The sequence below is a fragment of the Equus quagga genome, chromosome 13 (assembly GCF_021613505.1).
Source record: "Equus quagga isolate Etosha38 chromosome 13, UCLA_HA_Equagga_1.0, whole genome shotgun sequence".
Classification (NCBI taxonomy): domain Eukaryota; kingdom Metazoa; phylum Chordata; class Mammalia; order Perissodactyla; family Equidae; genus Equus; species Equus quagga.
This window is the reverse complement of record NC_060279.1, coordinates 25,718,735-25,744,902: the sequence shown is the minus strand read 5'-3', so window position 1 is coordinate 25,744,902 and position 26,168 is coordinate 25,718,735. Positions and strand designations below refer to the sequence as shown.

At 45.7% G+C, this 26,168-nt stretch overlaps 1 protein-coding gene across 3 annotated transcripts; it reads left to right on the top strand.

Annotated features, from left to right (window-relative positions):
- Window positions 1-2,954: 2,954 nt before the first annotated feature.
- On the top strand, window positions 2,955-26,168 carry TRAF3IP3 (TRAF3 interacting protein 3). Of its 3 annotated transcripts, XM_046683166.1 has the most exons (16): window positions 2,955-3,072; window positions 7,596-7,999; window positions 9,613-9,760; window positions 9,907-9,970; window positions 10,233-10,257; window positions 10,524-10,553; window positions 10,647-10,742; window positions 16,948-17,019; window positions 19,514-19,654; window positions 19,779-19,916; window positions 21,109-21,244; window positions 21,813-21,875; window positions 23,260-23,319; window positions 24,422-24,558; window positions 25,306-25,419; window positions 26,046-26,168. In XM_046683166.1, exons 2-16 carry the CDS (start codon window positions 7,655-7,657, stop codon window positions 26,136-26,138), a joined length of 1,662 nt encoding a protein of 553 aa, XP_046539122.1. In that variant the 5' UTR covers window positions 2,955-3,072; window positions 7,596-7,654; the 3' UTR covers window positions 26,139-26,168. The 3 variants fall into 3 exon arrangements, 2 of the variants coding, with proteins under 2 accessions (XP_046539122.1, XP_046539123.1); XR_006891645.1 differs by lacking the exon at window positions 24,422-24,558; XM_046683167.1 differs by lacking the exon at window positions 24,422-24,558 and having other exon boundaries at window positions 25,306-26,168.

Here is a 26,168-nt window from a genome sequence, read left to right as displayed (position 1 = left end):
TACACAGTTGTGTGATTTTGTGAAGAGTAAAGCAACAGGGCTATAAAGTAAAGTGATGCTTATCCTGTGTTTACTTCTCACGGGAGCCCATAGAGGACCCAGAATCTGTCAAGGAGACCATGTCCTGATGTTCCACGAGGTGACCATCAACAAAGTGAGTCGAGGTCCCAGCGGACCTGGAAGTGGTGAGAACCACAGAGTGCTGGCCAGTAAATGCCACGTGACCAGCTCAAGAGGGGCTAATCTAAATCCTCTGTACTAGCCTATACTAAAGGAATGGGACCCTCAGATAGAGGCAGGCTGATGATTAGACTGTGTATCTCTACTTGAGTCTAATTTGGTAAATCGAAGTTTTCTTAAATCCACTTTATTCAGATTTTCAAAATGTTAGCATAGTTACACAAATGACTGTAAAATTATTTTCATGTCCACTGTGTGGTGGCTACTTCCACGTACCATTCATAAATGTTTACAGATGTGCTTTCTCTGTTTTAAATTGATTTGGCTAGCTGGCAGTTTATTTTACTGATTTTGTTTTCTATTGATATTTCTATCTTTCCCCACATATGGACACAAGAACCAGCTTCTGGTTATTCAATAGATAATTGAATTTATCTATCAATTCTGCTCTGAATTCTAACTTATTATATTGTTGTTTCTTTTTACTCTCTTTTTGCTCTCTCTTTCCTTGATTTTTCTGACCATGTTTTAGAAATTTATTTGAAAATAAATAAATAGCTAATTTATTTTTAATTTTCCTTATTTAAGTAATGAAAATATTTAAGACTATGAATTTTCCTTGGGTCATGCCTTGGCCATACCTCATAGATTTTGTTCATAATATTCTCATTAGCATTGTTTTCAAGGCGTTCTTAATTGTAGATTTGGTTTCCTCTGTATTTCAAGAGTAAACTAGGAGGATGTTTTTTCCAAGAGGTCTAAGTGTTTCCTTCCCACTTTTGTTATTTATTTATAACTTTATTGTACTATGGTTAGAGAATTCTACTGCAACAGATCAACTTTTTTTTTATGTGCTGGAGTTTGCTTTGTGATCAATACAGTCAATTTTTTTGATGTTTCATGGGCATTTGAAAATAAGGTATAGTCTCTATTTTTAGTTTTCTGTGTGTGTGTGTGTGTGTGTGTCTTTTTCTCATATAGAGAGATGAGTATGACAACCTTATTAATTGTATTGTTCTCAGAACATAGTGTTAAGAGCTCAGGTTCTGATGTCAAGCAAACTTGGGTCCAACACTTGCTGTTATCTTTTTTTCTTTTTTTGAGGAAGATTAGCCCTGAGCTAACATCTGCTGCCAATCCTCCTCTTTTTGCTGAGGAAGATTGGCCCTGAGCTAAAATCTGTGCCCACCTTCCTCCACTTTATATGTGGGATGCCTGCCACAGTATGGCTTGTCAAGCACCCGGGATGTGAACCAGTGAACCCCAGGCCACTGAAGCAGAGTGCATGAACTTAACTACCACACCACTGGGCCAGCCCCACTTGCTGTGTTGTCTTCAGCACATTGTTAACCTCTCCAAACCCCAGTTAAAGTGGTTGTGGTATCCCACTGAATGAATAGCCCCAAAAGGGATTTTGATCTTCGTACACATTTTTTTTTTAATTTTTAATCGAGTCCAAATAGTTGGTCCATAGTTACTCCTGTTATAATCTCCTGTCCTCTCCTATGCTCTGGTGCCCTAAACTCCAGGACCCTCTCCCTAGTCTTCTAAAGCCAATAAAATGCTCTTATTCTCCGTCTTGGGCTCCCCAACCCCTCTGTCTTCTACTCATTCCCATCTCCACATGTCAAGTTCCAGAGACAGGACCTCGGGCTACTGTCTTTCCTCCTAAGCGAATGTCATTTGCCATATAAATCATCTAACCACCATATTCAGTGCACCGTGCAGACGAGGTGCTCTCTAGTGCTTGAGAATCCGTCCTCTGTGCTTTTCCCTGCCTGCTGCTTTTCCTCTTCTCCTCAGAGAATGGGGGAAGTAGCAAGCAATGAAGAAGATTGTGACATACTCCCACGTGTTAGTAAATATTATCCTACCACAGCTATTTAAAAGTCTCGTTACGAGCCTCACATATGTCAAGTCTTAGAATTCATGGGAGCCATATAAATCATCTAACCCCCACATTCGGTGCACCATGCAGACAAGATGAATCATACAAGGTTACAAAGCTACCCAGTTAACTTGCCCCAGTCCAATTCTCTCTGCACTATCTTATTCCGAACTTCTTGGGAATTTCCTGACAACATCATTTGTAATGGTTTCCTTTTAATGCACACAGATCAGTTCCTTTTAGTTTTTCCCCAAATTTCCTAGTCCAATTGACTAGGAAACTTTTTCTTATAACATTCTGCCTGCTGTTGCTCCCTTCGTTCCCCGGCCACCTTTTCACACCACCACCACCACCACACACCCTCATTGCTTCAGAAAGGAGCAAATTCAGAGCTGGCCTCACTCCAGAATTCTGAAAAAGACACCAGGTACCTTAGAAGAGTAGAAAGTCTTCACAGTACCAGAATTGGGAAGAAGTAACTAAAGGAAAGAAAATTCTTACAAAGAGAGCTACCTGACACAGATGAAAATCTATACAGGGAACAACTCTTCAAGGTCAAAAAGGCATTTTTCCCCTCATAGAAACTGCAAGGCCCATCCTTGTCCACTCCTGGAAAGGAATCTTGACTTGAAACTGTTCACAAGCTCAGACCAATCCAATAACAAGAGGAAGGGTGGCTGGGGTGCCCACTGATGGGAGGAGCTCCTGAGCCCAGCCCTGGAGGCCTCAAGGGTGCAGGGGCCCACTCAGACCATGTCAGAGAGCAAAAGAGAGGAACTAGGGTGAGCAAGCATTGTGGCTTTCTCTGTTTCCTGTTTCAGCAAGGCTGCTGCCGAAAAAAAAGACGGTACCAAGAAGGGAAATGCTAGGGGGGCCCAGAGCCATGAATTGAGAGCTTGAACTTTACTCAGCTGCCGTCTTGCCCCATCTGAGACCAGAGCCAAGATCTGCCCAGGAGCTGGAATGCTTTCCTGAGCTGCTTGGGTTGGAGCCTGGGACCCGAGGTAACTGAGGAGGATTGCTTTTATGTCCAGGTTTGGAATCTCTGACTCTGGGGTGGGGCATAAGACTCTGTCATCCAAGCTTCCCTGGGCTGAACAGGGAGACACAGGAGTGAATGGTGTAGTTTAAGAGTGTTTGGGGTTCGGTAACCAAGACAGCGTTCTGCTTTGGTTTCCAGGGACACTAGCCAAGGCGCGGGGCTCAGCCTCCATTGCTCTCTCCTCCATCCCTTAGATCAGATTAGAGGTGAGTCAAATGACTTAGAGTTCAGGCTACCCGATGACCAAGTCATAAATTAAATGACCTTTCATAGTTCGCTTCAAAGCAGGGACGCCATAACATGAAGCTGCCTTTCCAGCAACTGTACAAGTCTTTCTCTCCTCAGCTCACACTGAGAGCTCGAGATCCCAAAGCCCAGACCTGTGCAGGAAGCCATTCATTGCAAACACAGCCAGAAAGTAGGAACAGAGTCTTGGAGAGGTGACAAAAACCACTGTCAGGTGAAGGGTAGTGTTCCGATCTCTCCCTGAGGCAGTGAGGAGAGCTTCCCCCAGCCAGTCCTACCTCACCCCGGAGCTCCAGTTGGGCTCTCTCGTGCTGCCAAGGGGCACCCCACAGATGCCAGAAAGCCTGGGCAGCGGCCCAGTGACCTTTCTTTGAACCACACAGGGACCAGTTCCTTTTTCTTCTATAGCCCATCCCCATCAGTCAGCCATCCCACGTGGCTTCTTGTGTTTAAGCAAATCGGAAAGTCAAGACATCCCGGAGTGCTGGGTGCGATTCCGTTCAGCTGTGCCGCATCAAATCCTACCAGGTGTGAGGGTCTGGGGGTCTGAGACGGCTCCCTTTCCTAAGGAGCCATTTCTACTCCAACTCCCTACTTGGGTAATAAGTCCCAACGTCTGCCTCTCAGGAAGCAAAGCAGGGCAGCCGTGTTTCAGTGGACTGGTATAGACAGCCTGGTAGAGAGCCCCGAGAGAACTTCTATCAGGGTCCATCTCCTCCGCCACAAGCCTTTCTTCTTCATGGCAGGAAGGCAGGAAGATTCTCCGTAATCAGAGCATCTGCCTCCTCTAGAAAGCCTGAGGATTACCTGGAGCCAAACAGGGTGGGGACCTAACGCCCCACATTTCCATGGTGGGATTCTGGCAGGCTGGACACCAATTCTTCACTCCCGTCTCTTTGCCTTTCTGCTGGGACTAATGGAGACGGTGGTTGTGTCCAGACCACAGAGAAGTTCTTTCTCCTTGTAGCCCACACCCAGAGGTCAGATGAACCAGAACAGTAAATATGATTTCAACCCAGGGCCAGCATCCCCTCCATGTGGTAAACAGTACCCCTTCAAAGAGAAAGGGGGTGGGGGAATTAGAGGATGCAGCGTTCTCAGTCCTGGAAGTGCTAGGTTAGCCTGGGGCCTTCGTCTTACAGCACCGAGTCTTCAATATCCAGGATCAGCAGGACAGGGGTAATAATAATCATGGCTTACATATGTTATTACAGAAAGCTAACATTTATTGTATGCCATGTGCGAGATGCTGGATGTGCACTTTCTCTTTAATCCTCATAACCTTGGGAGGTAGTTTCCCATTTTAGAGATGAGGAGACTGAGGCTTAGAGATGTTTAATAGCTTGTTTGAAAGCACATAGGTAGTAGGTAACAGAGCCAGGACATGTATCCGCACAGTCTGAGTCCAGAGCCAGGGCTCCCTCTCCTCCCCCATCTATGGCAGAAGAGCCAGGAGCTATGGCTTGGATACCCCAAGGGTAGATTCTGGACATGGAGCTCACCTGCACGTGATACTGAGTCCCCTCCACCCAGTATTTATAATTTAATGTGGGTGGGCCTCTCAGATCCTTTTCTAAGTTTTTAAGTAAAGAAAGCAGTGGTATTGTGATAAGTAAGGTAAGTCAGACAGATTAAGAGAATACTTCTCAGACTCGTAACATGGACATGTCATCGGTGGAGCTAGAAGTCACTGGAGTCCTAACTATGGTGCTGAGAGATCTTAACACCAGGGATGCCAGGAGTCTGCTGAGATTTTTAGGTACAGAGATTTATGTACAATTGGCAATAACTGCCAAATTATTACCAGAAAAGATACACCAAAATGAAACCTCAACTTCAACAATTTTGAGTATCTAACTAATCCTAACCTAATCAGTATAGAACATGATAATTTTAATTATCTTTGTCAATTTTGGAGAGAGTAATTAATATGCCTTTGCTGTTGTAAATTTAAATTGGATTGATTTCATGTTAGGTTGAACTTTCTTCTTTTTGAAAGAAGCTCCCCCCACCTTTTTTTTTTTTTTTTTTGGTGAAGAAGATCGGCCCTGAGCCGACATCTATTGCCAATCTTCCTCTTTCTTTTTTTTCTCCCCAAAGCCCCAGTACATAGTTGTATTTCCTAGCTGTTGGTCATTCTAGTTCTTCTGTGTGGGATGCCACCATGGCATGACTTGATGAGCAGTTCTTGGTCCACGCCCAGGATCCAAACCAGTGAACCCAGAGCCGCCGAAGCAGAAGACTCGAACTTAACCATTTGACCACGGGTCTGGCTCCTTAGGTTGAACTCTAAAATAGTTGAACTTGCTGATGGTTTGCCTTGCATCTTTTGTTAAATGTCAGTTCAAAGTGTTGTTCTTAATGATTTGCATACGCTTTATACGGCTGATACTACTTTTCGCAAACTTAATGTTTCCCAGTTTGTAAGAAAAAAAGAAAAAAGAAAGTAACAGGTGGGAAGTTAGGGGACCCCTACAGAGTAGGAGTGAGGAGAAAGGCCTAAAGAAAGGGGAGAACCACCCAGGGATGGGATGAGAGGACAAGCATTGACAACCTCACCGTTCTGCTTGGGATCAGCACTGCCCGAAACCAAAGTACGCCCCTGGAAACCTCAAGAGTCAGGCAATTGAGAGCATGCAGGGCTTGACCATGTAAGACCCCTCTCAGGGAGTGAGACTGCCCCACCCATGAGCCCAGGGAATGGGTGGTACCATCAGAGAGAGAGTAAGAATCCTGCAGAGAATTCCAGACTGAGCCAGGATGGGCAGTGAAGTTCCAATGAAGGTGCAGATAGGTTGGTACCTGTTGAGTGTGTTTGGCCTTAAATAAACCCAAGGGGCTAGAGCTGGCAAATGCCTGCTGGCTGGTGAAGCTGAGATACCCTTCTCTGACCTCCCCAGGAACTAGGTTTCCAGGGTGGTGGGTAGTGAGGTTGCGGGACAGAGAGGACAAGTGGCAGCTGTTATGGGGAGTCCCTTTTCCTTCATGAGTCACTGGGCTGACTCCAGTGGTCAGTGGAAGCAGGGCACAGAATTTCTGGTGCTCAGGATCCAGCTCAGCCAAGTCCAGCCCCAACTCAGCCAAGCTACCAGAGGGTTGTAGGAGAATAAACAAATCTGCAGAAGGTAGGTAAGGGAGAGTAGGAAAGTGAAAGAAGGGCACAGAGAAGGAAGAAGGGATTAGGGTTTGGGGGTTATGTGTGTAGCAGGTAAGGCCATGTAAAGGGGCAGCAAGTGTGGCCTTGACACCAAGCCTGGTTCCCTGAGGACTTTCCATTACTGTTTTTGTTTGGTTTTTGTTTGTTTGTTTCACTTTTGTTTGTAATAACCTCATTGAGGTATGATCCACGTGGTTGCTGGTTTCAATGCACATTTTGTGTCTGGGCTAAGGAAAGCAGACTTGGCACCATACTTAGTCCTGACAGGGAGGTGATTCCAAAAAATGGAACCCTCAGCTAGGAGAGTTATTGAACTGGAAGCTCTGAAATGGATTTTGGCCAGCACTGGGCATGCAGCAGGTGCTTGGCCAATACTGATTTGAGACGATCTGTACCTAAGAGTCAGAACCCGGTCCTAGGCCAGAAGTGGGGTGCCAATGGGCCAACATCAGGACTTTATGATGGGAGGAATTAGGATGGGATTTCTCTCCTGAACCATGCCCAGGACCAGGCTCACAAGCCACTTGCTAGGGGCTAAGAAGAAAGGAGTGAGATCTAGTCACAGTGCTGGCCACACCTTGGGTGGTCTAGTTATCCCTCCAGGCCTTAGGAAGAGTTGTTTACCTATTTTAGTAACAACCCGGGCCAAGAAAGCAGTAAAGATGCTGGCTTTTCTTTTAGATTGGGGAACAGCGAGCCAAGTAACTTGTTCTCTAGAAGTCCCTGGAAAATGAACACATCTCTGCCATCCAAAAGGTTACAAGCTCATGATGATTTGTATCAATTATTTCTCTTCTGCCTCTGACTTAGAGGCAGAGTAAGATGTTTGGTCAAGGAAGAAGTGGCAGCCAGGAAGACCTTTCTACTTTAAAGAGGGGGAGACACAGGCTAGAGAAAAGCAGAAATTAGCATAGAGACTGGACCCAGGAGTCCTGACTCCCAGTTTGACACTGTCACCTCCTCAGTTTTCAACCCACATGTATGGGACTCCGTGCTATTTCTGCCCTCTTGTCCATGGAGATCATCATTTTTCTGCCCGTCTCCTGACCCCTCCCCTTCTCCTCCCTCTTGGCATTTGGCAGACCCAGGCAGCTATTCCAGGAACTGGACACCAAGCACAACAGGTGTTCAAGAGGTCATCATGATCAGCCCAGACCCCAGGCCTTCCCCGGGCTTGGCCCGCCGGGCTGAGAGCTACGAGGCCAAGTGTGAGCGCCGGCAGGAGACCCGTGAAGGCCGCCGCCGCCGCCCCAACGTGACCACTTGCCGCCAGGTGGAGAAGGCGCTGAGGACCCAGCAAAGAGAACAGCTCCAGAGAGCTCGACAACAGCAGTTCTTCAGAAGAAGGAACCTGGAGGTGGAGGAGGAAGGCAAGGCACGGAGCTCCCAGGCCAGGGAGCACGGTCCCTCCAGGAGGACAGGCCAGGCAACTGACCTCAAGGAACCTTTGTCTTGGGCCAAGAGGATCTCTTCCTCCAGACAGCAGGTGGGCCATGTCGAGGGACACTGCTCTGAATATGTGGTGGAGGGATACTAGGGGGATGGGGGGCTCAAAGTCACTAAAAAGTGGCTTAAATGAAGTCCCTTCTTCCTCAGCCATATTAAAGTCTTTCTTAGCCACTTACTCATTCAGAGATTTCTGTTGTTGTGTTGTTTGTTTGTTTAGCTATTTTTTGTTTTGTACTTGCCTTTTAGGAGAAAAAAATAATGTTAAAAACAATTCCATAGTTAATTCCTAGTATCAGTTCAAATTTAGGCAATCCATACATATCTTCCACAGCATTCATTTATCCATCATTTAACAAATATTTACTGAGTGCTTACTGGATGCCAGGTACGCAGGCCAATTCCCTTGATGCCCTCTCTCAAAACACGTGCCCACACACATTTCTCTCCTTTATTCTTCTGTGAGGCTATTGCACCAAGCCACCTTCTCTTTTTCTCTTAGGCTGTTCCAATGCTATTAAATTCACTCAGCGAAGGCCCTCATCTGGTCCAGGAAGCCTTCCCTGGCTTCTCAGGCCACCTCTGTCCTGTGTGGTCCTTATGAGGTTATAAATCCTCTAAGATTGTGTAACTCTTAGAGGGCCCATTAGTCTGGCCTGGGAAGGAGCAGTCTTGGCAAAAATCAGGGCATGTCGAAATGACCTCAGCCGCCAAACCATCTGTGTCTTCCGTTCCACGTTGTGCACATGTTGACCGCAGGGATGGGTCTGCTGTATTCCCTGGAAGTGCCTGGCATTGAACCCTACCCAGAGTTGCTGCTCGGCCAGGGCTTCTTAACTAGTGTATTTTTGTCCACCATAGGAGGTGCTGTTCAGAAAAATGACCCTTGAGCCCACTGGTAAAATAAAACCAACTGTGCGCTTTCTAAGGCAAGGTTTCTGAATGCTTTTTGTTGAAAGAAAAATTTAAGGAGAAAAAGAACAGAAAACACAATTAACTAAAGAATAGATAACTGAGCCTATCAGTTATCTATTGAGACTGAGTTAGTCCACATGATTGGATATTTCCTAGCCTTTAAGTGTTATGTTACAAGCATGGGATTTTTGAGTCAGTAAGAAGAAAATATAAAAAAGAGCAGGTTAAATTGTGACAACTACTACCGCACGCCTCCCTACAACTCCCTACTTTACCTTCTCTTCACACAAAGCTCAGCGATAGTCCAGCTGTTAATAATGGGAAGGAAGGCCTCTCTAGAAGATGGAAGGGACCTTGGTGATCGTCTTCTCCAACTCATTACACAGACAGGAGACTGAGACCTAGAAAAGGCAGACCCCTCACTCCTGACTCAGCTCTGTCCATATCACCACGCTGGCTGTGCAAGTGGCCGAGACCAAACAAGGCAGAACAGGGGTTCTGGAGCGAGTAATTGGGGGTAAGCCCAGCTCCCCCTTTGCCTGGCCTGAAGAGGGCCATTCCCACCTGCCAGGACAAGGGAGGGCAGGAGCAGGGATAACCTTGTAGCTTTGAAGGCTTGAATGGGTTGCTTTGATTTTCTGGACCTAAAACTTGATCATTGGTTCATCTTTCTGCAATCAGCTGGAGAATCTTTTTCTAAGAGGCTCTAGGCTTTCAAGATCTCCCACTTCTTTCCAGGTGGCAGGGACCAGGTCTGAGGTCTTTCCAACCCAGCATCATCCTCCCTCAGGTGTCCAGAGGGATCTGGCTGACAACCTCCCCTCTCAGGCTGGGGGCCTTCCACCACAGGACTCTTCTGTCAAGAAGCCAGCCAAATACCACCGTGGTAAGAGCAGAGCCCCCCTCCCTCACTGGGGCCTACAGAGAATCTGCCACAGCAGTCCCAGCTACCTGGCAGGGGAGAGTCCCTGTCCCTCCCCACTTCCGCCACTCCTCCCCGTGGGTTCTGAGTCACCTCATCCTCCATCTCAGGCACTCAGACAAAGGCAGAAGAAACACAGCCAACAATCAAGAATGATGCCAGTCAACAAACCAAGTGAGTACCTTTCATGTTCCTCACCCCGACTCCCTCACATCCCATCCATTCCTCTCTTCTAAGCTTTTACTTGAGTACCCTCACCAAGTATCTGGAGAGGGAACACAATGAATTTCAATGTCTACCTTAATTAAGAAAGAGAAAGACCTTTCCCACCCTTCTGGCTCTTCAGAAGAGATCAGAGAAGGAATCAACCCACTGCCTCCTGACGTGCTTGTTTCTCTGAACCATTGCTTTCTGTGTTTGTTTCTTCTCTTCCCAGTTATGGAGTTGCAGTTTTAGATAAGGTAAGAAAATCCTCACCTTGAAGAGGTTGAATCAGATGGTATCTAAGCTCCTCCAGATGTCCTCCTCCGACATCTGGAATTCCATGGTAAACTCAGGCTGGGATGGAGGAACACTTTTCTCCTAGATGGCAAGGGGGCACTGACCACAGACATGGGGGGCTGGAGGGACTCTGTCTGAGCCAAGGCAGAAGGTTTACTCAACACAAGCCAGCCCTGGCTCTGGCCCCTGCTCCTAGAGTCTTCTTGAATGCCCTTTTTCTTTCTAGGAGATCATCCAGCTTTCCGAGTACCTCAAAGTAAGTAACATGTGAACTCTCCCCTAGGCTCCTCCATCCATCTTCTCCCTCCTCTTCTACGTTAATCTTACCCTCTTGCATTTTTCCCCCCAGGAGGCCCTACAAAGGGAGCTGGTTCTAAAACAGAAAATGGTGATTCTTCAAGACCTACTGTCCACCCTGATTCGGGCTTCTGATAGCTCTTGGAAGGTAAGGGGATGCAATCTTTGAACAAAGCTCATGGGCTTCTATGTGTGCCAATCTCATTCTTCTTTCCATATCCTTCTAGCAAAAGAAGAGGTTTTCTCACTACTGAAGAGTGAGGTGGGAAGAGGCAGGTGATGGGGAATGGTGCTAAGTCCTAGAAATCAAACAGTAAAACACAGTAAATATATGGCAGGGTTCTGCTAAATCTAGGGTCATCAACTGAGGGCCAATGTGCCACATACCCAGGGAAGACCCAGAACCAAAAGGGGGAAGAATTCCTATTTTTAATTTGTTAGAAGGAAACAAAGAACACCCCAATACAGCTAATATTACTGACTGTGGTAAACGTCAACTATTTTCGTATGGGATTCACACCAATATTAACTCCAAGCCAGCATGCACCCACTACTCAGCCCAGATGTGAATGTCTGAATGGTTTGGGTCCTTAGAGGTCACCTAGTCTCATTCTCTCATTTTGCCAATGAGGAAACTGAGTGTCAGAGAGGTCCAGTGAGTTGCCCAAAGTCACACTGCTAGTTAGAGGCAGAACTGGAACTGAAATTCAGACCTTCTGATTTTGGTCCATTCCTTCAACAAATATTCATAGATCATGATTTCTGTACTGAGCACTGGAAATAATGAGATTAATTAGACAGGTTTTTGGGGGTTTATGGTATTGTAACAGAGACAGATGCCTAAACAATGCCAAGATATGAGAAATAAAAGAAATGTTTTCAGGATATAGTAGAACACCAGAAAGAATGAATGACTCCAGGGAAGGAGGGAGCCAGGGAAATGTTTATAGTTATGTAAGTATTTGCCTGGCAAATGTGGAAGCAGTAACTGTGTTCTGGGCAGGGGACAAGCACAAAGACCCAGAGGCATGATACAGTCTGGTGCAATGGGTCTCCAACTTTTTCATCTCGGGATCCCTTTATACTCTCAAAAAAAGTTATTGAAAACCCCAAAGAACTTTTTATATGTACCATATCAGAATTTACATATTAGAAATTTAAACGTCTTAAAATACGTGTTCATTTTAAAATAACCATAGTCAATCCATTCCATGTGAACCTAAATTACATATTTTTATGAAAAATAAGTATATTTTTCAAAAAATAGTGAGGGAGTAGCATTGTTTTACACTTTTGAAAATCTTTTTAATGTCTGGCTAAACAGAAGACAGCTAGATTCTTTTTTTTTTTTTCCTGCTTTTTTCTCCCCAAATCCCCCCAGTACATAGCTGTATATTCTAGTTGTAGGTCCTTCTGGCTGTGCTATGTGGGACACCTCATGAGCAGCGCCATGTCTGCGCCCAGGATCCAAACCAGCGAAACCCCGGGCCGCCAAAGCGAAGCGCGCCAACTTAACCACTCGGCCACCAGGCCAGCCCTGACGGCTAGATTCTTATATTTGCTTCTGCATTCAATATGCTCCAATACATTGTTTTGGTTGAAGCATATGAGGAAAATGTAGCCTCATACAGATATGTAGTTGGAAAAAGGAAGAACTTGCAGATCCCTTGAAAGGGTGTCTCAGGGTTGCCCAGGGGTTCTTGGACTCCTCAATGAAACCCCTAGACTAGTAACTCCAGGGAGCGACAAGCAGTTTGGTGCCACCAGAGCATAAAGCGCCAGGTGCAAGAGAGAACGCACAACTTCACAGGCCTCCATGAGCATCTAACCCTGCCACGTAGATGGCTTGTACTAGACAGAGGGAGAGAACAGAAGGGCGTGGAGCAAAACTGAGAAGTTTGCAGTGATGTGAAAGAGACTTCCCTCCCTCCTCACGTCAGTCATTGGCCCTGGATTCAAGTGTCTATGTTCCGGGCTCCTAATTGTTAAGGAAGTCATTTCCATTGGCCAAGGAGCCTAGGACAGAGAGCTGTGCATGCCAGGTGTTTTCCGGTGCTGAACTAAACTGAGATCATCTCACTTGGTTATTCCACAGACATTTGATCAGTTCCAACTGTGTGCTGGGCCCTGTGCTATGGGGACAAAAAGAAGTAGGGCCCTTGCTCTTGAGGAGCCCACATGTCAGCCAGAAAGAGGGAGACATGTAATAACTAACTCCAATACAGTGTGAGAAAGTATAATAGCAGTGTCTACAAAGTGATGCAAGGAAAAGAGAAGGGAGCAATTATTCTGCCTGAGCTGGAGTAGGGTAGGCTCCAAAGGACAGGGACCGCTTTAGCTGGGTCCTGAAGGATGAATAAGAGTTTACTAGTACAGAAATAGGAATGATGGTGGGGGAAAAAAGGCAGAAAGGAAAAGAATGTTTAAGGTAAAGGAATCAAAATGATTACAGGCCAAGGTGTAACAAAGCATTGGGTGTAGCAGAGCGTGGCTGAAATGAAGGGATCATGTCAGAGAAGTACCAAAGATAAGATCAGGGAGGGCCTCAGACAAGTCTCTGAATTATGGTGCTTAAACTTTTTCTGTTGAACGGGGTATCTCAAACTTAAATAATGTATGGACTCTCTTTTAAATGAAAAACGTATGTATCTCAGATCCATGAGAACGCATGCTGTCCCCAGTTTGAGAAACACTGCTACAGGCAGTAAGCAGGCTAACAACAGAGCTATGCTTTATTTGGGGTTAAAATCCTACAGTCTGGCGCATCCTCAGAAGAAGCTCAATCAATAGCCTGGAATTGAATTGAAAGTGAGTGATGAGATCTGTGTTTTAAAAGGTTCTCTGACAAGAATGAGCACCCCTGCTAGGGGTGGGGGTGGGGTGATGAAAACTCCTAATATCCCAGGTAAGACACTATCAGAGTTTGAATCAGAGCAAGCTTGGTGGGAACGGGGAGGATGTATTAAGAGCCATTTCCACGGTGGACTCTGAGGGGCAGTTTCCCTCTGTACTCCGGCACAAGTTCCTCTGGCCATGGTTCTGTCCCCCTTCTTCCCACCCCTCCCAATACTCACCCTTCTTTTCTTCCTCCTCCCCACCAACCCCCAGCTTCCTGTTTTTAAGAAAAATAGTTTCAGATTTCTCAGTTAAGAGATCTTGCTTCCCCCAAAACAAGACAATTCAACCCTCTATCCCTCCCGTGGATGCGTCAACTTCAATGGAAGCACAGCCCCAGTCTGTGTTGTTTGGGAAAAGTAATTGGAAGAACGTGGCCAGAACTGGGTCTCTGACATTCAGCCCAGTTCAGGCCTTTATTTTTTCCATTTCGCCTCTGTGATTGGAATCTTTAACTTCGTATGCAGAGAAGCTCACCGCAAACTCTGCTAGAACCCCAAGGATCAGCTCCCTCCATTGCCTCCAGCTCCAAACTGACTCTAGGCCTTCTGGATACAGCAGGCCCTGGGGCTGCTGAGACTCCTGAGCTGGATCCAACCTTCAGAGCAGAAACAACTCAGGCAGCGGAGAACTCGAGCTCTCGATATCAAGTAATACAAAGACAGGAGCAGGGCACACTTGGGTTTTAAGCTCTGCAAAGTGGAAATGAGATCTTGAGATGACAGCACAGCGGGGGATTGGCTGCAAGCCCTAAGCAGCCTCTGCTAGAGCAGAGAGGAGCTGTGGGCTGGTGCTTTTGTGGTGAGGTGGTAGTGTTTCTGGAGAACAGATCAGAGGCAGGGTAAAGCCAAGCAGAAGCAGGAGCCGAAGCCCTCAGACCAGCACCAGGTGTGTATGGCCTCCCCTTTGCTCTCTTTTCCAACGGAGGGTACTGTGCTCTCTGAACTCTGGGATCCTGGGGTGTGATTGCCCGAAAAAGTCCACAATAGGACTGTAAAAACTGCTTCTTCCCCCATACTGTACACTGGCCTCATGTGGGGAGAGCTGGGGCTCAGACCAGGAAACTACATGCCCCATTTGCAACAACTTGGCTGAAATTTTCCTGCCTGCCTTGGGTAGTCTGGGAAGGCAGAACTAGGGATGAGATATTTTCCAGTCCCAGACTTGGGTGGTCCTTCAACCCCACTGAAGGGGCCATCCTGAATTGTCTTCGATTGCAAGATGAATGGAAAAGTAATCTGGGGTGCAGCTAAAATACAAAAACAGTTGGAAGACGCAAAATACTGGATTTAGACCATACTAAGGAAGGAGACAGGAGCTACCCAAAAAGGGTAGGAGACTGGGGAAATGTAAGAATACTGCCTTGGGCTTGTCTGTTTTCTTTCCAAACTACAGCAAGATAAACCTTAAACTCAGTGGGTTTGATTGCACTCTGCATAGTAAGAGTTTAGGCAGAGGAAACAATGCGCAGAGTTGGAAAGAAATCTGAACCAGGAGGTGGGGGTGCGGAGGGAGTTGATTTCAGGACCTGTGGATTGACAATAAACAGCCCACTCAGGGGAATGCAGCCCTTTGACCGGTTACTGTAAAGCCCAGAACAGTGGAAGTCTTTGTCCATCTCTTTTATCTGACCCAAAGCCTGTGGTTACTGTAAATGCCAAATCCCTGAGTCTCAGCTCTCACACGAGACATTATGGAAAACATTAATAGCAGGAGGCACTCGGAAAAATTATTTTTGGCAAAGCCTTTTGCTTTTGCAAGGCTTGGCTGAGTAATACAGGAAGCAGAAAGGGTGGAGGCGCCCCCTGGCTCTCATGATGAGAAGAATCAGCCAAACAAGATCAAAACAGGAGCCTTGAGATACCACTTCCTGCCTCCCCCAGGTGCCCTGAAACTCAGGGAGGGAGACAGACCTCAAAACTGAGTCCCCTCCTCTGCCCCCAGGCCGTTATAGACCGGAAACCTCATGAGGGTTGGAAACGTCCAAGCCTCCTGACTGAGCGGGGCCATGGCGTCTCAGGCCTGAGCAGAAATGTAATTTCCAGACCTTATAAGTGTCCCAAAGGGCCTGGTTAGAAGGTGCCAGAAAAAGGATATGAATACCAGTTACCAGTAAAGAGATCTACAGCCTTTTCCTGAGAAATCAGCTCCCATCCATGGTACCCTCCCCTCTCCCCTACCCCCTCAGATACACATCCCTAGATCAAACTCAGGGCTGGAAGATCAAAACCCCTACCTGAGAAAAAGGGGGAAGTCTACAGGTGGAGGGATGAACAAAGCAGCAAGGAAGTGGTTAGCTACCTATTCAGCTGAAATACTGAAAAACTGAGAAAGAGATAATGACCCTTCCTGTCTGCCTTTCTCCACCCTCACCCTTGACATTAGCATTCCTCTTGGAATGTCCAAAATGCCTTTAGACAGACCCAATTTATGAATAAATAGAATATGGCTTTCTGCGAAGTCCTCTTACCCCCACCCCTACCCCACCCACACACTACCTTAATATCTCTCCTCCATCTCTTTCTTTTCTAAAGAATTTCTCATCTTGAGTCCTGTGTGTGTGTGTGTGTGTGTGTGTGTGTATGTTTGGCGAGGAGGGGAGTGTATTAGCTTGCTAAGGCTGCTGTAAGAAAATACCACAGACCAGGTGGCTTAACCAACAGAAATTTATTTTCTCGCAATTCTGGAGGCTAGAAGTCTGAGATCAAGGTGTTGACAGGGTTGGTTTCTTCTGAGGCCTCTCCTTGGTGGCCATCTTCTCTGTGTGTCTTTACGTGGTCTTTTCTCTGTGTATCCTGATGTCCTAATCTCCTCTTCTTATAAGGAAACCAGTCATACTGGCTTAGGGCCCACACTAATGACCTCATTTTAACTTAATTACCTCTTTAAATACCCTATCTGAGGTACTGGGGGTTAGGATGTCAATATATGAATGGGGGGGGGGGGGGGGGTGGGGAGAACACAATTCAGCCTATAACAGGGGTAAGAGAGGGAATGTATATGCCCCCTAGGAGAAGAGACCCCTTTAGTCTTCTTGGCCTATACTTTAGAGGTAAAGGTCCATGCACAAGACTGAGAGGAGATGAGGAGTACAGAAGTGCCTAGACAGACAGGGGAGAGAGGTAATGAGGGAGGAAAAGGAGAGCTGAGAAGCTTTCCTTCAAATGGACTCCTGCTGTGATACCCTGAGCCATTTGATAGAGAGCCTCAAGGTACAGAGAGGACATAGAGGGCCAGACTGATTCTTCCTTCTCCTATTCCAGAGAAAGAGGAAAAGATCCTCTCCTACCCAAACATCTTTTGTCACCTTTCTCCTCCCTACCTCCTGAAAGAGTTCAGTTCCACAAACGTTGTTTGAGCACAGACGATGTTCTAGGCAATAGGCTGGGAATTCAGAACAAAACTCTTTACATGCTATATTTTGACCCAAACTCATTAACTCATCCCATTTGCTCCAGGGCCAGCTTAATGAAGACAAATTGAAAGGCAAACTGAGATCCTTAGAAAACCAGCTGTATACCTGTACCCAGGTAAGCATTCTGGAGGACACTTCCAGCCAAGAAATCTAGAATTAAAGTAATTTATAATTAAAATAACCCAGAATCATTGATTAAAGGATGCTTGAACCTCAATCCTACTCCCTAGAAATGCCACCTGACAGATTGATGCACCCATTCCTACTCACCAAGTTCTGGTTTTGCCATTTTCACTTTGGTCCCCAATTCACCACAACACTATTTCCATCCTCCTCTCCCTTTTTCCTGGTGTCCTTCCTTTTGCACCCTGGGAAGGAACCCTGGCACCAAGCACTTTGCCAGCTCCAGGGGAACCTTGAGGATACCTGGAGGTTGGTAAAAATTCATACCACCCAGACAGAACTTCACAGGTCCAATCTTTGAACAGATGAGTTGGATATTATAATGAAGCCTTGCAAAATGATTTTCATTCCATGGGTAACTTTTATCTAGTAACGATCTCTGCAAGAGATAGAAAGAAATCAGCTTTCACATTTGAGGATGGATTTCTGACAGGCGGTGAGTTGTCAAATAAGAGACTGAGGTGAGGCATTTGAAGTTAGGGAGATAAAGTGGACCTGGCACGGGTGGGGTCTTTCAGGGGAACAGAATTTACATAGCCTATTGGTTTACTGATCCACGGCTTTTATTTTCATATTTTCAGTATGAGCTGCTTTGTCAGACTCTTATGAACTAAATAACGCCAACTAAGCTCATAAGAGACCAACATATAATCCAGTATGTCAGTCTATTTATTTTTAATGAGGGATAAAGCTGGCCAGTGACCAGCATGGTTAAGTCCAATAACTGGGACATACTAATGTATGACCTCAACCAATAACTCCTGTATCTGGTTTCTAATGACTGTTCTAAGAACACAGGACCACTCACATTTAAATGCAAATTTTCAGATGATTCCAAAGCTAAATGGAAATTATTCCATATTGATCCTTAAATTTGTGTTGTCTAGACTACTGCTTACCCAGTGGGTAATCTAGAATTGACAGTAAAAGCTTCCTGCCTTCTCCAAAATCACAGGGTATAAAGATGAAAGGCATGGGGAGGGTAAGACCCCTAGTGAATTTGCAAAGCTGCTCTTGTGTGTTTCTCTTGATCCTGAAGCCAGAAGGGATTCTAAAAATGAAAATGTGTTAATTTTAAAACATTAATTTAGTTTACTGGGGGATTGCTCAGATCCCTGAGGCTACAAAGATTTTTTTTTTAAATACTCTCTGTCCTGAAGGAGTTTACAAGCCCATAGAGAGACAGATGAGTCAAGAGATTGGAGAGAGGGAAACATGCAGGAGATACTAAGTGAACACTAAGAAAAGCTACTTAATCCATAAAGAGTTGAGGGATGGGATGGTTAGTCAAGATTTATCAGAATTTACATGGTTCTTGAGCTGAATCTTGAGCATGAGTAGAATTTAACCAGGTGAAAAGGGTGAGTAAAGATGCTCTAGGCAGAAGCAGCAGAGGCCAAAAAGCACAGTGCTTAGGGAACATGCAAGCAGTTCAGCATGGGTAGAGATAGCATGGAATGAAAGTCTGGGCTTATAAGTAGGAGCCATGCCAACAAGTTTGGACCTGATCCTTAGGACACTGAGCATCCATTGACAGATTTATTTTTTTTATTTTATTTATTTTTAATCTTATTCATTTATTGTTTTAAGATTGGCCCTGAACTAACATCTGTTGTCAGTCTTTTTCTTCTTCTTCTTCTCCCCAAAGCCCCCCAGTACATAGTTGTATATTCTAGTTGTAGAGCCTTCTGGTTGTGCTGTGTGGGATGCCACCTCAGCATGGCCTGATGAGTGGTGCTAGGTCCGTACCCAGGATTTGAACCAGCAAAACCTTGGGCCACCAAAGTGGAGTGAACGAACTCGAACTCAACCTCTCAGCCACAGGGCCAGCCACTCCACTGAGAGATTTAAGCAGGGAGTGATGTGATCAGATTTACACTTTAGAAAGAACTCCCTAGCTGCAAGGCTTGAAGACAGGGAAACTGTCACATTGATCCATATAATGGTATTATTAGTCTGAACTAGGAAGTGGCAGTAGGGACAGAGAGGAGACAGGTACAAGCTATTAAGGAGGTTGACTTGAAAAGCTTGAGGACCAACTGATTACTGGGAGAAAGTGAGAGAGAAGCCAAGGATGACTGCCTGGTTGAGGGCTTGGGAGACTGGGTGGGTGACGATGCTGGTCAGAGTGAGGAAGCCCAGGAGAAAGAAGCAGGCTTAGAAAGACGATTTCCCATTGGAAATACTGAATTTCAAGTACCTGCGGAAGGCCCAGCATTCCTAGGGCAGCTTAGTATCCCCACTCACCTCTCACATCACCTGAAGGACTCTCTCTGCCCACCCCTAGCCTGGAAGAAGGTCCACCAGATTACTTGTTATCTCTGCCCTGGAGGCAAGGACCAAATTCTTTTCATTTCTGTATCCCAGCTCAGGTTTTGACACACAGACGCTCAATGTATATTTGTTGAATTGCATCACATTTACAGAAATACTCCCCTTGGGGAATGAAAAAGGTGCTACTGGAGATGGAAGACCAGAAAAACAGCTATGAGCAGAAGGCCAAGGAGTCACTGCAGAAAGTGCTGGAGGAGAAAATGAGTGCAGAGCAGCAACTGCAGAGCACGCAGGTAGGGGGATGCTGCAGAATCCTTGGGGCTGGCAACCCCTGGGCAGCTCTAGGCAACAAAGGAGCCAGCTGCACAACTCTTATGGAACCTCCAAGACACCACCCTCTCCTCTGATCTCTCTCAGCGGTCTCTGGCTCTGGCGGAGCAGAAGTGTGAAGAGTGGAGGAGCCAATACGAAGCTCTGAAGGAGGACTGGAAGACACTGGGGACCCAGTACAGAGAGCTGGAGAGCCAACTCCATGTCCTTCAGTCCAAACTGCAGGTACCAGGCCCTGGGGGTAGAGAGTAGGGAGAGGAGGCAGGGTCATGGGAGGGGGGCAATGATAGCAGTGATGAGAGAAGCTACTGTTGAGTTGGGGCCCCAAAGGCAGCTGAGAGCATCTGACTTTCAGTTCCTCACTCACTGCCCACTTTGTACCAGACTCTGTTTTGGCTCTGAAATCTAATTTTGAGTTTAGCAAGGATATCTGCACTGCTCATGCAAATGAACTAAGTGTTCACTTGAAGGTCACCCTCCAAACGCAAAAGGCCAGGCTGGAACATTCATCAGCCTTCTGTCTTACCCCAACCCACTCTCTGCACCCCAGCCCAGTAGAGCATCCAGTTCAGAAGTGCCCACTACTGGCACATAAAAAATGTCACTAATTTACTTATAGGTTAAGTATTAACTAACACATCCTGCTGACGTATTTTTAAAGCAATGACAGTAGACCCTGGCGTTCTCAAGGGTTCCATCATTTCCCATCTGTGTTACCTCGGAGAAGTTAACTAACCTCCTAAGCCTCAGTTTCCCCATTTCTAAAGTGAGGATAACAATGCCGACATCATAGGACTGTTATAAGAATGAGTGAGGTAATCTGGGCAGAGCACTTAGCACAATGCTTACTTACTTGGTTTGGAATTTTGAGAACCCACCTCAAAAGTCTGTAATTTTACTGAAGCAGGGATCCGAACAGCCCATTTGATAAGAGACAGGGTATGTGAGTCTTATCAAAGGACGAAGCCAGCTGCCCACTGCATCGCATCCACATCTCAACCTCTGCTGTTCTCTTCCTCACATCACCTACAAGGCAACTGTTATGGTCTTTTTCTTTTTAATCTTAATTCTTTGTGAAAAATGACCTTACCCCAAAAAAAAAAAAACTGATAGTATTAGAATGAAAAGTAAAAACAAAGTGAAGACATCTAGACAAGTGATGATTTGGTGTTCCTTAATCTGGGCATTTACCCAAATGAGTCCTTGTGACGACCAAAAATCTAAAGCATTGTTTGTTATAAGTGTGAGAAGTAGAGCAAGAATTAAAAAAAAAAAAAGTTTCCCTATTTTTCTATTTCTCTAATACTCCTTCTATTTCTAAAGCTCTACAATTTTCTACAATTTTCCTCTTCCATGGGAAGTGCCCCAACGTCCACCCCAGCACTGACCTGCTTGTGTCGGCTCCTCCTCCTCACAGGGAGCAGACAGTAGAGACTTACAGATGAACCAGGCTCTGCGACTTTTGGAGAATGAGCACCAGGAACTGCAGGCCAAGATTGAATGCCTGCAGGGGGACAGAGACCTGTGCAGCTCAGACACCCAACACCTACAAGGTACCCCTCTCCCTGGAGGCCTCTGGCTGAGCGAGCCCAGAGGAAAAAACCCGGGTGGAGAGACAGGCTTCAGTCTTTCATTGTTTGCTTGGTTGGCTTTGTGGTTTCATTTTACCTTGAGGGAAAGGCAGGGCTGTTTTAATCATCCAAGGCTGAAAATTAATTAATTTCAATGCATGCAAGGATCTTGTAGGATCAGCTCTCTTTTCCAGCCCATCCCTTTGGGCCAGATCACAGCTGCTCCCTCATCAGTCACAGGTGTCAAGGCCACATTTCTAACTTGAAAAAGGCAAGGTCAGTTGAAACACAAAGCAGAGTGAAGGTTTCCCAGTCACAGCTTCTGTCAGGACCAAAATGTGTGCAAATACAACCCTTAATTCAACCCGACATGGTTGAGGCAGATGAAATCCAAGGCACTGGGGACAAGTAGAAGGAAGAGCAACTTCCACTGACACCTATCAGAGGGCATGCACAAAACAGCCCCTATGACTGATTTCCATCTCAGGTGTCCAGTTCATTAAGTCTGAGGTCGGTTCTTCCATTTTGGTTTGCATTATTTCATTTTCAGATCAACTAAAGAGGTCAGAGGAGGAGAAACTCGCCCTGGTGACCAAAGTACAGCAGTTGCAGAGTAAGTTTCTTTTCGAGATTCGGAAAGGAGTACAGGTGGCTTTTTGGGGTTCCTGGAGTTCCTGCCTCACAAAAGGCATCCAGAGTAGAGATCGGGGGCCCAGTCTTCGGCATTTCCTCTGAGCACTTTCAGACCCTCTTGGAAGTGAGGTCATTTACATAGCTCTTCACAAGTTACAGATTAGCCTCTGTTCTTTTTTTTCTTTTCTACTTTTCTCCTTCCATGCCAATGACAACCACCTGCATGTCCCCCAGAATTGCAGATTTCCAAGTGCTGGGTTTTCTAAGGCTGTTCTTATTCTATATATTCTAACTTATTATGTACATAAATATGTCACATAAACCTTTGTCACTGGGAATGGTTCAGAAAATAAGCCCACACTACATATGCCTCAGTTCACTTGAAAACTACATACAAGAGGAAAAGGGGCTTTTCAGAAGAGTAGGCAATTTCTGAAAAGCTAGAGAAGCCGATTCAATTAATGGCTCTGCTGGTTGCCCACCACCTTAACCTACAGAGCAGAAGCTGAATGGGCGAGAAGTCATTTCACAACCGTGCCTTCATTTACTCAACACATGTTTATTGAGATCCTACCAACTGCCCGGCATTGTAGACCCGGCACTGAGGATACAATAATGAACAGAACTGACACGGTTCCTTCCCTAATGAAGCTGACATTCTAAGTAAGCTCTAGAGTGGAGTACGGAGTTTCTATGAACAAATAAATATGTGTTAGGTAGTAATAACTGCTATGGAGAAAAACAGAGCAGGTTAAAGGGAAAAGAGGTGCTATTTTATACAAGGTCATCTGGGAAAGTCTTTCTTCTAAGGTAACATTTAAGAAGAGACAAAGGTAAAGACATGGTAGGAAGAGACATAAGGATGGTATATTCGTAACAAAGTACAACAGACTGGGTGACTTAAAAAACAGAAATTTATTTTCTCACAGTTCTGAGGGCTAGAAGTCCAAAAATCAAAGTGTTGGCAGGGTTGCTTCCTTCTGAGGATCTGTGAGAAGGATCTGTTCCTGGCCTCTCTCCTGGGCCTCGAGATGGCCATCTTCTCCCGATGCCTCTTCACATCTTCCATCTATGCATGTCTGTGTCCAAATTTCCCCTTCTTAAAAGGACGCCAGTCATATTAGACTAGGGTCCACCCTAATGTCCTATTTTACCTTGATTATCCCTGTAAAGAACCTCTCTCCAAAAAAGGTCACAATCTGAAGTGCTGGGAGTTAGGACTTTAACATGAATTTGGGGGGCCACAATTCAACCTATAACAGATGGGAACATCTTTAATAATTAAGGTTCTAAGCAAAGTTCTGAAAAGACACTCTTTGCAGTAAATACGCCAGCACAGACAAGGTCCTTGTGTTTCCCTACAGGTCTGCTTCAGAATCAATCCTTACAGCTTCAAGAACAGGAGAAACTCTTAACAAAGAAAGGTCAGCAAATTTACTTCCACAAATTCTAAGATAGTGCTCTTTCCTTGCTGGCTAGAGGCAGGGGGATGAACTACATGACCTCTCGGAGTCCCATCCAGTTCTGGAACTGTGTTAGGTTAGGGACCTGGGGGAGCTTTTAAAGGACTGATCAGTGGCTCTGAGAACACTTGAACTAGTTAGCTTCCTATCCTGAGAGGTATATAAACTGTGAAAAGGATTTCTACTCCCTCTGAAAACATGTTTGTGTTGAACATTTCAATAAATTGATTTTGAACTCAGTATTTCATGTCAATTTTTACACTTGGCTTTCCAAATCACATCCAACTCCCCAAGTCTAAACCATGTTGCATGCAACACTCACCTCACTCTTAACCCTTAAGTATCTGCTGCCTTAGGGTCCTAAGAAGAATCTATCACGCATCTGAAGGGGGCAAACGCTCCTCACTGATCCACTACACATGGCCTTTTGTTTTCTTAGCACAATCACTGGGTAAAATATAAAGCAGAAATCATTATGCCCACATAGTATGGATAAGAAAATGAAGGTCTATGGTCATACAAACTAAGGACACAGCTACGACAACAATTCAGAATTTCCGACTCCTGGTCCAGTGCTCTCTTTACCAAGGCTAAGACTACCAGGTGGCTGAGAAACCATCTTTAACCATATAAAGAAGAATTCTAGGATATGACTGCCATTCTCAAGACTTTGAAATGAGGACAGAAGGGAAAAAGGGTTATAACAAAGCATTTAGCAAACCTACCAAACTAACTAGAGAGGATACGACATACAGCCAAAGAAACTGGATTAATAAATGTTCTCTAGAAGTATCCGGCATTAGAGAGGACTAGGGATACAAAGAAAAGATGCCCACCTTGCCCTAAAGGGGCTCGAATGCCAGCTCTCTGTCCAGGTTGAGCAGGGTCCCCAGGGGAGTTCTTTAAAGATCAGAGAATTCCTCTCCATGCAGTCCAGCCAGGGACAGGCCCTCTCTTGTTCCCTCCCCTCCCTTTTCCTCATTCCTAGGGGTTCTCTCAGTGGCAGGGCCCTTCCTCAGAGGTGTGGGCCTCACTATCACTGAGAATCTGGCTGCTTTTTTAGATCAGGCTCTGCCTGTGTGGAGTCCAAAGCCCTCCAGTAACGAAGCGGAGCCTGAGGGTACAGGGAAGGAGAAAGACTGGGATTCCAGAGATGAGCTGCAAAAGAAGACTTTGCAGCTCCAGGCCAAGGAAAAGGAGGTGAGACGGTGACCTCAGATAGTGAGGGGCTCATCCCACAGTGGCAGGGGAACTGCCAGGAGGCAGCCAGAAAGCAGGGATTTCAACATTTAAATTGCGACTGGATGCCCGCACTTATTCATTTGCCCACATAAATGTCTCTGCTTTCGGGTTAACTTGTCAATCTTTTCCCTTCCTTATTTATACAGACCCCTATTTCAAGGTTTTAAATAGCTACCTTTTGGAAAGTCAATCTAAACTCAAACACATTCAATAAACATATTAACTCCCCAAACTTTGTCCTACACTGAGTATCTTAAAACTTTATATAGTGCCTTTTAAATAACAAGACTCTTCCTACCGACATATTCACAAACATACCTATGCCCAGAAGTATCTGCATGCAACTAGCTCCTGGGAAAGACTTGGACTAAGATCACTTCCAGGTCTTTTGTGCTATAAGAACTTCATTTTTTGTGTCCTCATTTACAAAGCTCTTGCACATACACTGTCACATCAAAGCACTTACACGTATAACATACATTATAATGTGCATTATAAGCAATCATTTAAATGAATACACTCCAGACAAACTAGGTGAGACATACAAAAAGCAAAGTGAAATCTCCAAGAAAGGCTGGGAAGGGAGGATGGTGGGAAATATTCCAAACGAATGAAGGGGTAGCTGACACAGGGCCTTCTCCCCTCCCTGGGCTCTGTCCCAGACAGAACTGGTGGTGATGACCCTGGTGGTATTCTCCCCCGCAGTGCAGAGAACTGCATTCGGAGTTAGACAACCTCAGTGACGAGTACCTCTCCTGCCTGCGTAAGCTGCAGCACTGTCGAGAAGAACTGAACCAGAGCCAGCAGCAGCCTCGCAGAGTAAGAGGGTTTCTCCTCCTGTACAGCCCTGGGCGATGATGGGGCAATTCCTCCTTTAGCCAAATCTTGCAGATAAACTTTATCAGCCCTTGCCGACATGCGGCCAGCCTGTCCCATTCAGCTTGGTTTATACTATACTGACAGTATAGCAACAGTGGAAAGAAACACTGGCTCATGCATCCAAGCCTAATTTTCATGGAACTCTTGAGCCTGAAGGGAAAGACTTACTATCAGTTAAAGTAGGAAATGGTGTTCTTTTAGCCTACTATGAGCATGGTGGCAAGGACAGAGAGAGGAGAGCAAAAGTACTGAGGAATATGAACAGAGGATAATATAATTTTGCTGAGTTACTTTCCAGCCTTGATTATTCAAATCAGTATTTAGGTATCTGGCCCCCTCCTTCCCTGGGCCAGTGATCCTGGCTTACGGGCCCGTGACCACCGGTAAAGTGGTTTTATCCCACGGGAGGTGACAAAGTGAGAGAGTGTGATGTAAAAAGCTTTTTCTCCTCCACCAACCCAAGGTTTTCCATTGGGCTAGAATGGGAAGAAGGAAGATTGTTTCTGCCTATATCTTCTCCAACCAACCATGGCCTCTTTCTCTTTTCTCCCTCTCCGTCCTCACAGAGGCAATGCAGCCAATGGCTCCCCATGCTGATGATGATGATTGCTATAGCACTGGCAGTGTTCCTGGCCAACAAGGACAGCATCATGATCTAAATAATTGTGACAGCTGCCATGGGTGAAAAC